The sequence below is a fragment of the Heloderma suspectum genome, chromosome 5 (genome assembly GCF_057233095.1).
Source record: "Heloderma suspectum isolate Gila_16-S chromosome 5, 16-S_ref, whole genome shotgun sequence".
Taxonomy (NCBI): domain Eukaryota; kingdom Metazoa; phylum Chordata; class Lepidosauria; order Squamata; family Helodermatidae; genus Heloderma; species Heloderma suspectum.
In genome coordinates, this window is record NC_139462.1 from 164,143,858 (window position 1) to 164,161,286 (window position 17,429).

A 17,429-nucleotide genomic window follows, 5' to 3' on the forward strand; every position below is an offset into this window, starting at 1 on the left:
TTGCAGCGTAAATGTATATATCAGTAGATTCGCGACGTGTATTATTTAAGTGTGCGTTGCTGCTCTCAGGTGTGCCATTGTAGTTCTTGGGAAATTGCATATTAAGCCACAGAATGTTGGCATCAGGAGCCAGCATTAACCAAGCCTGTGATTTCACACCTGCAATTATTATGAGCGTAATTAGTCCTATTTGGACAACCTAGATACCTCATAAGGTATTCAAGAGTAGCAGTTAAATATCTAAATAGGCTGACCTACTTCCTCCTACTATAATTAAGCGGTAAAATTTAGACATCGGTGATTGAAAACCCCAAGTCTGTGTTTTCTCTCTTGAAACCCATTCTTTTCTTTTCCTTAAAAAAAAAATCCTTTAGAATAATAAATGCCAAGAAGGTAATTTATAAAACAGAGGTACTATATCATGCATGTTCCCCTCAAATCCAGTGGCCTGCCTACTGCTGCGTATCATCAAAAGTAATCCATATATAACTGTGTCCAATTTTTGCTCCATACCATAGAATGGAGTCTATCATGTTATCAGTAGCAGAACAGCATTCATCTGATAAGGAATCGTATCAGCATAATGGTTTCAGTATATTTTTACAGCGATATCCCTGGCAGCCAAATGTATTGCTTCAAATCCTAGTAGGACTTAATATTTTCTGCAAACTGAATTAACTTCAAGAGCAGCGACGGGTCATGAAGATGCACAAAGGGTCTATTTAAACATTACTTTCAATAAACATCCTGTGTTTGCCATTTGGTAGGTATGTTTTTTTAAAGGCTTTTAATCCACTTGAATAGTCAAGTCTACTAGAGAAAAGAGAGACTGGGAGAGATCTCATGACAAGATAATGAACAGAAATATCTTCCATTTTACATAATGTTCACTCAAGCAATCTCAAATGATTTCTTTTTAATCTACCAAAATGGACCATCAAACAGGACAGCTTGTCATATGATGTTTTGTATTCTGGTGCAGATATTTTCACAGTGCAGAATACTGACGTGTGCTAAATTAGCAGGGAAATTATTAGCAGTGTATTATTCACCAGTAGTTCCCTTCAAATATTTAAATACTGAGGCCTGATCCTTTCTATCTGGCTGCATGAAAGCCACTGGGAAAGTCTGCATGTAATGTCCTTTAGCCCATCCTGAAGTGGCCATGCTGTCAGGTCTTGGACTAGCCCAAGGCAGGCTGCAGCTGGGGTCTGATTCAGGTGTGGATAGACAAAGATCAGACAGGCCAGGGGCAATAGGTCAGTGGAGGCTGGTGGCTCCGATGTCAGTGGGGTGGTGAATCCACTCCGGGCTTCAGTCAGAACTCTAAAGGAGCTATCCAAGGTGCTTCACCTTTAGAGTTCTGACTGGTTCTGACTGAAACCTAGAGTGGATTCACTACCCCACTGACATCGGAGCCAGCAGCCTCTACTGCAGTAGATTTAGGGGTACTTGAAGAATTGGATCTTTGTGAATGCCAATACAAACCACCTTGATCCACACTTCTCGGACTAATGTATGGATGGGAATTTAACTATTCATTGAGTTTCAAACTTCTCCAAATGTCGTGGCAGTTTAAATGTATCAAAATATCTAGAAATGTGTGTTCTGAGCAGAAACGTGTTTGGAAGTCTGCATTTACACATACTTTTTAATGTGGGTCTTCATGCAGGTATTTTTTTTAATGCAATGATTAATGAGGAGATAGGATGGAACAGATTTATGGGCGAAAACATATGAAAAGGATATGGATTGGTAGTAGGTTGGTCCACTGATCCCTAAATAGATGTGATCAGAGACATACTGGAGTGAGGTACCATATGAAGCACCAGAAGCCTGCTGTTGCTGCTCATAGGGAAAAGTTGCACAGGCAGGCTACACGGACTTTATAGGGCCTTCCGTTCGCTACACGGACTTTATAGGGTCTTCTGTTTCTTGATTGGTTATAGAGTCAGCTGACAGTATTAAAACTGGGAGTTAATCTGACTCTCTTCAGGCTGGAGCTGTGGCCTAGATCAGTGGTGGTCAGAAAGTAGATCTCCAGATGTTTTGGAGTTAGGAGGCCACATGTGAATTGCCAAAAGACAGGATATGCATCACTGAAACAAGGACAAAAGTGGACACCAATTTGCATTAAATTTGCATATGTTAATGTATACAGAAAGATTCAAATTTAGAAATAATTGTTACAATTTAAATAGAAATACAGTACACCTAGGCATAGTATGGAAGGCTGCAAACAGGTGTCCTGTGTCTCTTGCTCTGTCTGCTGTCCAGATGCTGATGATGGGGAACTTCAAGGCTGAGCTGTTCCTTCTGGTGGTTCTTTATCTTTATATCGAACTTGGACTGGACAGCCCTTCAACTGGAGGACTCTCAAAATAGAGGACAGTCCTCTGGTAGGCCTTCAAATAGAGAACTGCATCTGGCCACCCTATGACTTCAGCTCCCAGAAGCCCCTACCATCATGGCCATGGATCAGAAATACTGCAAGTTCTAGAGATCTATTTTCTGCCCACCCCTGGTGTAGATATCACCATTGTCCCTAAGACTTAAGGCAGCCTTTCCCAACCTGCTTTCCTCTAGAAGTGTTGGATTACAACTCCCATAATCCCACAGCCAGCATCACCTGCAGGACTAAGGCGGGGATGCACACCCTGCTCCCGAGCATCACCACACATGCCCTGTTACCTGCATAGGGGCCCGTAAGCATGTCTAGTTGAACATGCTTCCACAGGCCCTGTGACTGCAAACCCCACCTTATCGGGATTTCCAGTGAGAGCTGTGGGAGCAAGTTCAGTCTCTGATGTGGCCGGTGTGTGTGTAGATGTTTGGGGGCAGTATGTGCAGTATTCATGGCAGCTGCTACATTGATCATAAAACAGCCTCTGTGGCAAGTAGCACCAGCTCCAGGGTGGTGGGGGCGGGAAGGAGCAGCTGTCAAAGAGTGCCCTCTACATTTCCCCAACATTCAAACACATGTTGGCACACAGAGACTTGTGTGTGTGCACACACGTACACACACACACACACACGTACACACACACACACACACGTACACACACACACACACACACATATGCATGACCTGATGTGACAGAGAGGTGACTGCTGCTGCAGTTAAGGTCAGGAAGGAATTTGCTATTGCTGCTGTTATCGTGGCAGCGACTGCTACCACCACATCTGTTCCCACTTCCTTCCCCCTTCTTCTCAAACGTTCTTGCTTCCATACTTCCCCTTATCCTGGTGGGGTGGGGAGCATCAACCCAGTTGCCTTGACAACCAGGATGTTCTCTTAGCTTGTTGTGAGATGTGGGGTTCCCATGAAATTTTGGGCAGGAGAACGGAAGCGAGCATGGCCAGCAGTGCTGGCTCCAGATTTTTGAGGCCCCTCCCTCGGTGAATCTACCTTCTCACCACCGTTGTTGCCAGCTGCTCTTGCTCTTCATCTTCTTTCTCATCATTGCCACCACTTGCTTGCTTAGCGGGCAGACAGCCGGTGAGCAAGTGGGCAGTGACGTCTACTGCTCCTCCTCCTCCTCCTCACCGCCACCATTGTCTTGACCATAGTGAGAGGTGGGTGAACAAGCAGGTTGAAGAGGAGGAGCAAGTCCAGGGGAATCTTGTCCGTGGGCCCCGCTGGGATGTGGGCCTTCAGCAGGTGCCCACCCATGCCCACTGTTGATGCTGGCCCTGATGGCCCGCCCCATCAGGGCTGGCATCAAAGGTAGGCACAGTAGCGCACCTGCTGAGGGGTGAGGAAGAAGAACTAGGGCAGTGCCTATAAGCAGTAACCCCTGGGATTTATATCTCAGAAAATGTCCAATGATACCCATTAACATAAGGCCTGGTGGCAAATTTAAGTAATACCGGTCTTATCCTTCATAGCAGATATAGAACTCATGAACAGCTGCTTAAATTAATACTCATCATGACTAAACCCTCCACATTTTATTTGGACAAGCTCTTGGCCTGTTAATAAAAATCCATCTATTTTCAACCAGTTTAAAGCCATTTCTGGTTGTGATCATTTTATAGCCCAGGCCTCTGAGATAGTTTCCCTCCCAGCATCCTATTAACCTCCCCGTTCCTTGGTTCCCTTTATCTTCCACGAGTCTCTTATCAATGGCTTTGTCGAAATCACCTTTCCTGCCAAACTTCTCTTATCTGCTATGACAGTTAATATCTGGGGAAAGTTCCCTGGAAGAGTTAAATTAAAATCTCTGGCTGTTCAGACCTCTTAGAAAAGATTACGTACCAATTAAATGATAGTGACGGGTCTGCTTCTTGGGAGTCTGGGAATCAACACTGCTCAGGGAACAGCTGGTTGCTGGTGCAGTCTGTTGGATAGCATTATGGTCTTGGACTTGGGAGTCTCCCCCTCCAGACGTGGGTTCAGATCCTTGCTCAGCCTGGTTGACAAGGTAAGAGAGAAGGAGTGATCCTACACTTTTGACTCTGACTCCACCCATAGCTGGCTTCAGCCCTGCCTGCTACCAGCATGTGGACCCCAAGAGTTCACCCCAGAGGAAATGCAGGCCTTTATTTATTCCTGCCCACTAAACAGCTGATCAATGGCAAGTTCAGGAATAGGAAAGAGAACTGGATGCCTTAACATTTTTCAATATTGATTTTAAAAACTTTTTTGAACGGGGCAGGAGCAGAGAGCTTCACGGGTACCATTGGAGGTCCCCACGGGTGCCGCATTGGGGACCCCCTGATATAGAGGATTCACACCCCATGTGCACTTCCACCATTGCTCCTGCTTTATATGTTCCGCTAAGCTCCTTGGCTCTTTTGGAGGAATTCAGTAGGCTTTTATTCCCCCCTCCCCGCAAACATGGTCTTGGACCCCAAATAGCATAATGCTTTTTCCTTCTGTTCAAAGTTATTTGTTCTGTTTTCCCTTCTAACAACAGCCCCCACCCCCTCTGAAGTGGCTTTTCAGGATGCATGAGGGACTGCAGTGAGGGTGGGGAGTTCATGAATCACCATCACTCCCAGAGTTCCACAGGGCTCAGGACTGTAGACAATTTGTTCCTGGAGCTGAGCCCTGATGTATATTCTGAAGATTGTCTCAAGACATGCCCCTTCAGCGAGGAGTCGCTACTCTCTTAAAGGGGCTAAATTCTGTCATGGAGTCTGCTGCACTTTCAGTATTCTGTCTTCTTTTGGATGGCCTGTTTGCGTCTCAGGTGGGGGACATAGGTGACAATGGAACCTTGGACAATTGGCAGAACATCTCCTTAGAGACTGCAGAGTGTACATTTGTGTAGTCCGTGCTGTTGGTCAGGGCTGGCGTTATGAGTAGACAAGGTCAGGAACCTGCCGAAGGCTCACACCCCAGCAGAGGCCCACTAATAAGAGCCCCCTGGACTTGTCCCTCCTCTTCATTATTGCAATTTGCTTATTCACCTGCCTCTCACTCTGTCAGACATTGGTGGTGGTGGTGAACAGGAGGAGCGGTGCCTACTTTCACACTGGCTCCCTTATCAAACAAGAAGTAGCAATTATGAGAAAGAAGATGTGGAGCAATAGCAGCTGGTGACAATGGTGGTGAGAAGGGAGACTCACTGAGGGAGAAGGTCTGTTGAGGGTGTCTTGCCCAAGGACCCTAAAAACGCTGGAGGCAGCACTGCTAATGCTGCCTGGTTCTCTGTGTGACAGGAGCCAGTTCCTGCACTGGAGGCTTTCATCAGTTCATCCATAGATGGCACTTCAGATCCCTTCATGATCTCTGACTCCATGTTCTAGGACCACTAACCTGGACCAAGGATGAAATAGTCCACTACAGTCCATTAACTCTAATGGGCAGTAGCCAACGCTGCCGCTTCACTTATGCCATGGATGTAGCACTAGTGTGAATGACTTCTAGTGCAATGGCAATGGCATTTGCTGGTACTATGGGTTTCCCAGCATTTCTTTTGCGGCAGCATTTCTAGAGGTCACTGATGTCAATCGCATAAGCAGAGTGGAGCAGCAGCACTGGATATTGCCCAGTGTTTGGGTCACTGAGTGACTAGTGGATGAAAAGAGTGATAGAAGATATCCAAAAGGGACTTGATGCCTCTCACTTCTCATACATAAGCCAAAGGTAGCATTTGCACAATAGAATAGAACAAAAGACAAAATTGAAGAGGGAATAATTCTTGTAAAACTGATGAGACGGTTTGGCAGCCTTACCAGTTGAGTGAGTGAGAATCGGAAAGCCGTGTTTGCAAAAGTGGCAGTCATACATATGTTGCTTTTCTTATGTTGTAGAAACAGTGGATTATTTTGCAGGAAGCTATACAACAAAACATTGATTCACAGGGCCAGATTCTCAGTTGATGTAATTAGAGTGATGCTATGTTTTATCTGGCACCAGCAGGCCACTGAAAAGCCATATAGCTGGTGCTTCTCCATTCTTTTGGAGAATGGAGAAGCATTTTATCTATTTGCGTATTATTCAATGGGAAAAACAATAACTTTCATACCAGTTTTATTTTATTTTTTGGTGTGGTCCTGCCTTAGGAGAAGGAGGTTTAGAAAGGTATTGTTAACAGAAACTTTAAAATCCTTGGACCTGCTGTCCAACCCAAAGATCATGAAGCAAAGAATGAAACAACTGGCTCTGAGGTTCACATTGTGTTGATATGTGGGAATATGGTTATGGCCAGTTATAAGCATGGAACCATGTTATCTTGAGGCATATGAAGTATGGCATTTCAGAACATTGCAAAGTCTGTTTGCTCCTCTATAAAGATGCTGGATGCTTCATTGTCATAAAAGGTATATATATTATTGCTTCTTAATTGAATCCATGAAGGCAATTCTTCTGAACTGTCCCAACAGAATCAACACTGTAACAGGTCCCACCCATTTCTCCTATTTACCAGCCTTCAAAGAAGCATGGGGGATATGGTGACTAGTGATGATGAAGGCTCTATGTTCTATTTATTCATTAATCCATTCATTACACTTCTATACCGCCCAATAGCTGAAGTTCTCTGGGCGGTTCACAACAGTTAAAGCCACAAAATACAGCATAAATTACTTTATTAAAAATTAAAGTTTAAACCTACACTATAAAATTAAAATAAAAACCAAAATAAAACCTAGCAGCAGTGCAGAGATTTAAAACACAGTAACAGTTTATTACTTCAAGATAGGAGCAGTCAGTGCCAGTTCCTGAGGAACATGAGTGGGAGGGTGTTATTGCATGTGGGCTTCCCACGGGCGTCTGGTTGGCCCCTCTAGGAACAGTTTGTTGAACTAGACAAGCCTTTGGTTTGATCCAGCAGTGCTCTTCTTAGGTTCTTATGCAGCAACCACTTGCTACCAACAGCATCCCATTTTTTTTCCACCCTGCAGACCATTAAAACATGGGGGAAAGGCTGAAACGAAACACTGTTTTACCACAGGCGCTACCACCATCACTAGTGAAGGCAATCCCCACCCCCGCACCCCCACACACACATTAAAAATGCTGGTGTGAATTTTGCTTCAGAATTTCTCATTCAAAAAACATGAATGGTAAATTGGAAAATGTGAACGCTGAATATTTCCAAATATTCTTTTAGATTTACTTCCATGTCAGATGCATTGCTATGGAATCTCTGCCCAATCCACAGTTTCAATGTATACTGCTTAACTTGATGGAGGGGAGCCAGAGGGGGAGGTACCTTATCTCCTCTCTAAACATTGTACCAGTATTAGAATCAATCATCCCAAGGTCCTGGACTAGAACCTGGGACACCAGAAGCCAAACTCTTATCCAGCCATATAGCTCACTGAGGGACCTTAGGCAGGTCACTACTATCTGCCACACTGAACTACCTCACAAGGTTGTTGTGCAGATAAAATTGGGTGGAGAACTGTGTACACTGCTGTTCCCCTTGGAGAAAGGGTGGGATATATTATAAATGCAATAAATAAGCTCAGATTGTTCAGTGGGTATATAATAAGTAGCCTTCATCCTTGTCCTCTATAGCAAGCTTGATTTGTCATGTTTTTATAGGTTTGCGTGTTAGTATCATCGTTAGTATCATGGAGTCTGTCGTGATTGTTGTGCAGAGAATGCAGGACATTCTCTGGAAGCACCACTGCATGGTCTGATGGTGCATGATACACAATTTTGTTTAAGAAGGTCTGGGCTTGTCAATATCTAAATGGGAGACTGCCTAGAAATTATTTGTATGCTGCATTGAGTTCCATCATGGAAGTAATAAAAAATAAGAATAAGCACAGGTGCATTGAATAAGCACAGACTCCATGATAAATAGATACCTGCATAGATAGCAAATTCTGTGTTGTTGAAGGGAGGCATTGGTTTGATACTCATAGCAAATTAGTTGCAACACATGCACAGCAGGGGTGGACAACCTATGGGGGTTCGGGAGGGACCATTCCCCCCAGACACCACCAGAGACTGTACCCCCACCCCCACTGCACCACCCAATTCTGCTGAAATCTTGCAGTGTGGTAGCAGCAAAAAAAGTAGCTAATTGGTTTTGAGAGAGAAAAAAATCTGCTTTTTTGTTGTTACTGCTGCAGGGGCAATTTCAGTGGTGGGAGCAGCAGGGCTGGCTCAAAAAAGGCCAAGGGGCCCACGTGCCACCGACGAGCTGCATGTTCACCACCTGTGATATACAGTGTATGTGGATGGCAAAGCGCCTTGAACTAGTGCTGTGCAGGGACGCCTCGATCCGACTTAGAAGCTGCTTTGCAGCTTCCGAGGTGGGCCCGATTTGGCTAAGGCAGATTCAGGGGGCCCCAACCCAACTCGGCCCCGAACCCAAAGTGGGATTCGGATGTCAAACCCCGCTTTGGGTCCCCCCCAACGCCCCCACACAAACCCCCTTACCTTGCTGCCGCCGCCCTTGCCACTGCCATCACCATGCTCGCCGCCGCCACCACCAACTGCTGAGGCCTGGACACGCATGGCAACTCTTACTGCAGGGAGTCGCCATTTTTAAAATGGCAACATCCTGGAACTTCCTGGAGGTTGCCATTTTAAAAATGGCGACTCCCTGCAGTAAGAGTCACCCCGCGCATCCAGGCCTCAGCAGTTGGCAGCGGCAAGGGCGGTGGCAGAGAAGGCAGTAAAGACGGTGGCAGCAGCAGAGGTGGCAGCAAGGACAAAGGCGGCTGGGCATCCAACTTGGTGGCCATCACTACATCCTGTGGTAGTAAATTCCATAGCGTATCTATGCACTGCGTGAAGAAGTACTTCCTTTTATCTGTCCTGAATCTCCCACCAACCAGCTTCATGGGATGATCCCAGATTCTTGTCTTGAGAGAGAGGGAGAAAAATGCCTCCCTATCCACATTCTCCACACCATGCATAATTTTGTACACAAACATTCATTTTAGTTTTACATTTGGTATTCTTTAGAAGCATATTTTATGTGGCATACTGATCCAGGGTGGCAATGAATGTTTATAGCCAGATATAAATCTCTTGCATAATAGGCAATTATAATAGGCCAGCTTACAAGCACACTTGCCCTGGCCTAATTATAGCTGTGCAAACAACACTGAGATAATAATGGTTTCTTTTGTCCAGCATCTCAGTATTACTAAGAACTATCTGGCTTTCCAGAAGCTAAAGTCAGAAGTCCACAGGAGTGAAATAAACAAACAGCTTGATCTGTGTTAACCTTGACCTTGTTAAATGTAATTTGACTTTTAATGATCTCCAATTAAAATTCAAACCTCAAATAATCCAAAACAGTCCTTTCTTCTTCTTAACAACTTTCTGGCATTATAATGAACTGCAGATAATGAATAGATCATTAGTGCAATCATGAATCTTTGTTCTTTTTCTTTAATCAGCAACCGGCAATTCTGTATGTTTGTTTTTTAAGTGGAAGGGGGGGAGGCAGGAGAGATTGTACATGAAGGAATAAAGGAGATGTGATTAAAGGCTACATGTCCCAGTGATTAAAGGCTACATGCCCCCATCTATAAAGAGGAGAGGGTGGAGGACATTGTTGGGTGCAGAGCAGAAGATGGTACCAAAGTAGACACTCAGCATGCAACACAGACTCAACTACCAGTTCTCCAAGTGACTATAGCACAGGGTTAGGCAACCTTTTTGCCCTGGGCACATTTGGCAATTTGAAAAACTGTCCTGGGCACCATCACAAAATGGCTGCCATGGAAGGCATCGCAAAGGACAAGTCACCTGCCCAAAAAACAAAGCAGAGATGGTGGATCTGAATCCCAATAGCTTTGAACCCACCGTTTTCACCACCAACAGAAACCTATTTCACAGCAATCCCACCTGCTGGTATTAATGTGTTAATAAAAAAAAATAAAAAGTGGGAGAGGGAGGAGCCTTTGTCAGGTGCCAAGAAGGGTTTCTGGGCATGATGTTGCCTACTCCTGCTATAGCAAGACAGTAAACCAAGGTTAACATCTTAAATCAAACAAGTCTGGGAATAGAGTATACAATACTTTCATCAAGAAAGTACAATAATTAATAGATGTTGCTGTCAACTAGGCCTGTGCATGGACCCCCAGATCTGACTCGGAGGCTGCTTCAGGGCTTCCGAGGAGGACCCGATTTGGTTCAGGCTGATTGGGGGGGATTCGCTTCAGCCTATGAAGCCAAAGCAGGATTCAGACATCCAAATCTCACTTACACACACACACACACACACACTGCCCAGCCCCCAACTCCTTACCTGAGTTAGGCTTGTTCCGTTTTGGGGGGGCTGCCACTTTCAGGGGAGCCACCACTGGGGGAGCTGCTGCCAGGGGAGCCACCAGTGCTGCTGCTGCCAGTGCCACTGGGGGAGCTGGTGCCATCGCCAGCTCCTAGGCCGTCTGGATGCTTGCCAGCAACTGTCTTATTGTTCCAGAGGATGGGGGGGAGACATTTTTAAAATGGCGACTCCCTGTATTTCTGGAAATATAGGGAGTTACCATTTTAAAAATGGTTTCCCCCTCCAGAACAACAAGATGGCTGCCAGTGCATGTCCATAGGACCCAGGTAAGGAGCTGGGGGCTGGGTGGTGACAGTGATGGTGGCGTGGCAGCTGGGCTACTGGATCGTGCCGAAGCACACCAAAGCGCTTCAGATCAACCCAATTCTCTTTGTGCCCCCTCTGCCTTGCCTTGGAGGTGGCCCAAAGTGCCCCACTTCTACTTGGGGCTTGGGCTTCATGCCGAAGCAGTGCACAACCCTACTGTCAACAATGGGATCATGTATATGCAAAGTAGGTAAGGGGATCTTTGTCAATACAAGTTGAATCAGGTGCTGGATGACTAATTCACTATAGACCAAACATGTGATGGTCAGTGGTGTGTAATTTTTCTCTGACATGTTAGGGGGGGTTAAACCAAAATGCTGCCATTTCCTCCACCCTCACCACTGCCTTGGTGGAACAATAGGTTGGAACAGGTTGATTTTTAATTAAAACAAAAACACCAGGGAAGAAGGGGGGAGTTTAAGAAGCCCCTCAAAATGTTGTACAGCAATAACTTTCACATTGACTACTTGGATTTTTCCACCATGGGAAGAAGCCCTCATAGCAGAGAACTGTTTATTTATAATTCTGCAACTCTCCTTGGTGCTTTGTGTTGGTACCAGAAGGCAAAAGACTAGATGGGGTGGCTTATTGCTTAATCCCGTTATTCTGCCCACAAGGTTTTCTTCAATGGGGCTGGATGGATCTGAGTAGAAGAAAGGTGGGAGGGGAAGAGGCTGCTTAACCCCTTTCTCTCTAGCCTGTTTCCAGCTCAAAATCTCCTTCCCCAAGCTGCTTTTTCACCCACAGGATGATGGGGGGAGGGGGTAGATATCATGACAATGTATCTTCCCACCCCCAATTGGTAAAAGAAAGCAATTTGGCAAGCATGATTTTGAGCTGGAAAATGAACTGAGAGGAAAGGGTTAAGTGGCTTCTCCCTGCCCTCCCCTTTTTGTGCTCCAGTGCTCTATTTTTCTATTAGTGATGGGTCTTGCACTCTCCGTATCAAGAGACATTTTGGTATCAAATTGGGGGGAATTTCACAGCAATCTCTTTTTCACAGAGTATCTCTAAATATATAAACATGGGCACAGAGGGACTCATCTCTCCTACCTCTGTCAAAGTTGTCACCAAACAGCTGCGCTTTGCAGAGAGAAATGTACTTTGTGTGCTTGATTCAAACATATTTCATCCCTTTGGGATGTAAAGGTCAAAACTATAGTCTTATGTGGTGAAAAATAACAGAGTAAGCCACAGGCGCGTTCTTTTCCCTTCCCTGATCAGTGAAGAGTTTCTTGGGCTTGCAAAGCTGCCAGGACATCTTCCTCAGCAGCTTTCCCCCCCACACACACTTCTTCACATAGCACATAATTAAACTATGGAATTTGATTTGCTACCTCAAGATATAGTGATGGTCACCAATTTGGATGGCTTTAAAAGGGGCCTCGATAAATACCTGGAGGAGAAGGGTATCAATGGCTACTAGTCCTGATGGCTATGTGCCACCTCCAGTACCAGAGGCAGTATGCCTATGCACAGCAGTTGTTGGGGAACATGGGTGCAAGGGTGCTGTTGTCCTTTTTGTGGGTTCCCGCTTGACTGCTGGTTGGCCACTGTGTGAATGGAATGCTGGACTAGATGGACCCTTGGTCTGATCTAGCAGGGCTCTTCTTACGTTCTTATGTTCTTAAAGGAGTGCTAATAAGTAGAGAAGTTCATATGAACCCCTTCCCTCACATAGAAAGATCACAGGGTTGTGTGTGCTAGCCCTGCCCCTGCCATGGCCACACCTCAGCTGCAGGGCCGGCCCTGTCATAGGGCAGTGTGAGGCAAGTGCCTCAGGCAGCAGATGCTAGGGGGCAGTAGTGGTAGCCCCTCCGCACAAGCCATTCCTTTCTCTTGGAGGACATAGTTGTGCCACACAGCCTGTCCTGCACCCCCTAAACTAGCCTGCTGTCCTCAGTTATGGTGGAGGACACAATCTCATTGCCAGGCCAGTTGGCTTCTCTGTGTGGAATGGAGGGGGCGCCATCTTGACCTTTGTCTCAGGCAGCAAAATGTCTTGGGCCCGCCCTGTCCAGCTGCCATTTCCCATGGTAGAATTCTTTCCCACCATCTCTGCATTTGGATGGTGTAGGAAAGAGCATTCATGTGTTGATGTGTGTGGCCCAATCAGGGTCCCTCCTTGCCTGGCGGAGCTCTACATGCACACATCAATACATGTGGAGGGCCCTTTCCCACATGGTCTGAACACCTGGACGGCAGGGAAGTGTTTGTGCCACGGGTTATGGCAGCCAAGACTGACCATAGCACATGACAGGGCTAGCACTTGTGGCCCTATGACTCCCCTCAAGTGACTTTTCAACTCATGGGGGGGGCATGCGAACCTCCCTTAGTGTACTTATGACTGTACACTCCATCCCCCACATATAAATGTTTTGTTCTCCAACAGCCAAGAGGTACTATACATATGAAATCATTAAAATAACAAACTTTGTCTCGTGGTTTTATTTATCTTTGCATTTAGTTGGGGGAGATCCTAGCCCTTTGTAGTGGCCTTTTGAATTCACATATTAGAGAAGTGGCAAACCCTGCCACTGATATCTCCTAAGTTAAGAAAGCAATCCTTTCTACAGCAGTGGAAAGGATACTGAGATACTTGAACATCAGACAAATCTGTTTCATGTTAAGAGGCAACCCTTTATACGTTAAGCATTAAAGGTTTTGGGCTTTGATAATACTATAGTACTGCCTTCCCTACCCTGGTGCCCTCCAGATGTTTTGGATTACAACTCCTAATGTCCCCCAACCAGCATGGCGAATTACCATGCTGGCTGAGAAATGATGGGAGTTGTAGTCTAACCCATCTGGAGGGCACCACATTGGAGAAGGCTGATATAACAAATGAATACTCTGAATATTGGGCACATTTCACTCACTATACAGAATCTCTGTGTGGCATTAATGGGGTGGGGATGAAGAAGAGCTACCAACCTCCCAGCATTCTTAAACTTACAGCCTTGTTGGTGGCCCAAACACTCATGGAGCCTTACTCCCCGGTGAATATTCAAGTGGGTAGTATTTATTTTATTTTATTTTATTTACAATATTTATATACCGCTCCTCATCAGAAGATTTCGGAGCAGTGAACAACATAAGAATAAAACAATGGTAGTACGCATTACGTGGTGCGGGGGGGGGGGAGTGCTCAGCTTGCCTGGATCTGTTCTTCACCTCAGGTTTAAGAGATGCTGTTTGAAGCCCCTGAGATGCAGTTGAAGCAGCTTTGTAGGATGCAGTTTCAAGAGATAATGAGTGGAAAATGCACACTGCTTTTGAAACCTGCATACTGGAAATGGGCATTTGCTATTCTGTGTAGCAGGAAAAGTATCACGAGTATTATGCTCCATTAGATCATGTTTCCCAGTATGAGTGTATTATTGCTGCATTGCTGCATATGGGATAGTTGATGGAAATTGTTAGTGCATTTTATTCTTTTTCCCTGAAAGCTGCTGCCCACTCATCGTCCTAGACCCTATTTCTATTCCTAGACACAGGTGAAATTTGTCCAATGCCCTCAACCCAGAGTCAATTTCATTCTCTATTTTTTCAGTTATGATTCTGGATTTGGGGAACAGAAATAGGGGAAGTACTTTGTTTCCACTTTCCATCCCTTATGGAAGGGATGGGGAACATGTGGCCCTTCAGATGTTGCTGGGCTGCAACTCCTGTCAGCCCTAGCCATCACAGCCAACAGTGAGGAATGATGGGAGATGTAGTTCAGAAACATATAGAGGATGCCTTATAGATCTTTTCTACACAAGGCTGTTAATCAGCTGTTAATTGGCTGTTAATCCGCTGTATTTACTTTCAGTTTCATCACAGAATTGAGATCTGAGCACTACACGAGGAGAGTTTCCTTTCTTACTTTTCTGCTACATAATCTCTTGGTGGCACTGTGATATAGCAGAATAGCACAAATAGACAAGAGGAAATCACACTTTCTTTCACTTTCACAATTCAATGCCACATTTTCCCTCCTCTAAAAAAAGCTCACTGAAAGTGCTGGTTATACACAGAAGCGAAACTGGAGGGCCATGACGTCATCCAAAGAACCCGTGAACAACTGTGAATAGGGAATGACAAGTGCACTATCAAGGCCTCGAGTAGAAAAGCCCATAGTCTTGTGTGAGCACAATATGCTGAAACTAGGTGGGCCTAGGACAGCAAGGATAGCAAAAGATTCACATTCCAGCTATTCTTTTCTCCTGATCCTGGCTAGTTCATAAGCATTCACTAGATGGGCTATGGGAGTTGTTTCAAAAATTCTTGGCAGCAATGCACACATGTGGAGTTATTGCATCATCCCTGTTTTGTTCAGTTGGAGCCAGTGTGGTTGGCCCTTGATCCAAGTTCAGAACTTTGCTCGGTTATGAAGTCCATTTCATGGTCTTGGGTCCCTGATATCTCTGGCAAACTCTCCTCACTGGATTGTAGTGTGGATAAGTGAAATAAGAGTTTGAAACCTCCTTGTACATCCTTTGATCCTGTGGATGTTTTGTTTTTTCATGAAGCCAGCCCCAAAGTCTTTTTAAAGGAGGAATAAATGTTATTTTTGTCTTTCAGTGCATAGTTTGGGACTGGGATTCCAACGGCAAGCACGACTTCATTGGAGAGTTCAGTTCAACATTCAAGGAGATGCGAGGAGCAATGGAAGGAAGACAGGTAGGCTCAGGTGAATGTATGTCATTTGAAAGCAACAGCAGAATTAAAATATTAACATTTTCAATCTGTGCTCAGCAGCATTTAATGCAAAATGTGTGCAAAATACTGCCTTGCCATTCATGTAATCCCTTTTATTGAAGAGATGTAAATAGTAGTGTAGTGGCACATTCAGAAGTGCAGGGTCCCTTCCTGACAGCCACGCCCCTTCTAAGATTGTACAACCTTGCAAGATATACAGCCTTCAGCTGGGATCCAAAAACAGTGCAGCTGAGAGGAAGGCAGGGGTATCTCAATTGGATGTCTGAGAAAAAAGTGCAGGGGTGTTAATCTTTTTCACCCACCCACCCACCCACTTACTCAAACACGAACATATTAGGTTTTCAAAATATGATACTCTATGGAAGCTTCACCCTCTCCACTCAGCCCTCATGGACCGATCCCTTCTCATTTAAACAGCCCCCTGGCACACTCCCTTAGCGCCCCAAATTACCCATTAGGCTTCCCTAAGCTCCTTCACTGTATCTCTCCCATCCCGCAACAGAAACAACTACACACCCAGCTGGCTTGAACAACACACACACACACACCTACCTTCTTTCTCCTCTCCCCCCAACTGATTTTTTTCTGTTTCCCTTCCCTCCCCCAGGGTTTGTTTGCCCAGATACGTGCCAACCTTGTACCAAAAAGTGTAGCTGACAGGGCAGGTTGCATTTGACAGTTCTGCTTACTGTAGAAATTAGTGTTCAAGAATTAACAGTGCAATCCGATGGGTCTTTATTTCGAATTAAATTTACAGAGATCTTGGGAAGGCAGCTAAGGCTGTAGTCCTATGCACACTCACCTGGGAGAAAGCCCAGTTGGCAATCGAACATAGTGGGACTGACTTCTGAGTAAACATGCATAGGATTGTGTGATAAATCCCAAAAACTGGCACAAACCAGCCACCTGCCCTGCCCCATAAGTAAATGATGGTGGCAGCAGCACACACACACCCCTGCCCTGCTGCTGCCGTGGCCAGCAGCAGCAGCCCTGAATGCGTGGCCAGTGCTGCAGGAGATGAGGACAGCACCGGGCGCGCAGGCACGGAGCAGGGACAGGCAGAGAAGCCAAGAGCTGAGCAGGAGAAGCGGGGGGGAGAGGAGGCTGCGGAGCTCCCTCAGGTTCCCTCTCTCACTCATTCGCTCCCATTGTCTGGCCAGCAGCCAAGAGGCAGCCACCTCCACTCCCTCCACTCCCTCCTCCGTCCCTAGCAGACTGCGACCCAGTTGGGGGCTGGCTTCAAAAAAAGTGCTGGAGTGACACCCCGGCGCGACCCGCCACCACTACACTGCTGGATGTAAACCTTTAACCCAACCTTAAGTACACTTGAATGTTAGAACTGAACTGTACATTGCATGCCTGAAAGCTGTGGCACTGGTGCGTACTCCTGAGTAGACATGGATAGAACTGAGCTGTTTCTTGTATAGTTGGTGGGGAAATGTCCAAACTGATATGAACTGTGCAGACAAATACTTTACCTGTGCCCATCATCACTTCTATTTTGGTCTTAATAGACAAGTAGTAATGTATGATATTTCTCAGACTAATCCATCTGTGGGATATATACAGTTGTTCTTGCTGCTGCCACCTCGCGCACACATCCCGTTCTTGTTTGGCATCTTTGTTGTTGTTTATTCGGTCAGTCACTTCCGACTCTTCGTGACTTCATGGACCAGCCCACGCCAGAGCTTCCTGTCGGCTGTCGCC

The 17,429-nt window shown here is 45.7% G+C and overlaps 1 protein-coding gene across 12 annotated transcripts in view; it reads left to right on the top strand.

Annotated features, from left to right (window-relative positions):
* Positions 1 to 17,429, top strand: part of CPNE4 (copine 4) — a 272,750-nt gene that overhangs the window by 197,667 nt on the left and 57,654 nt on the right. For all 12 annotated transcript variants that reach the window (XM_084858175.1, XM_084858176.1, XM_084858171.1 and 9 more), the window contains one exon: positions 15,585 to 15,683. In XM_084858175.1, the coding sequence (XP_084714301.1) occupies positions 15,585 to 15,683 (99 nt within the window). The remainder of the gene's footprint in view (positions 1 to 15,584; positions 15,684 to 17,429) is intronic.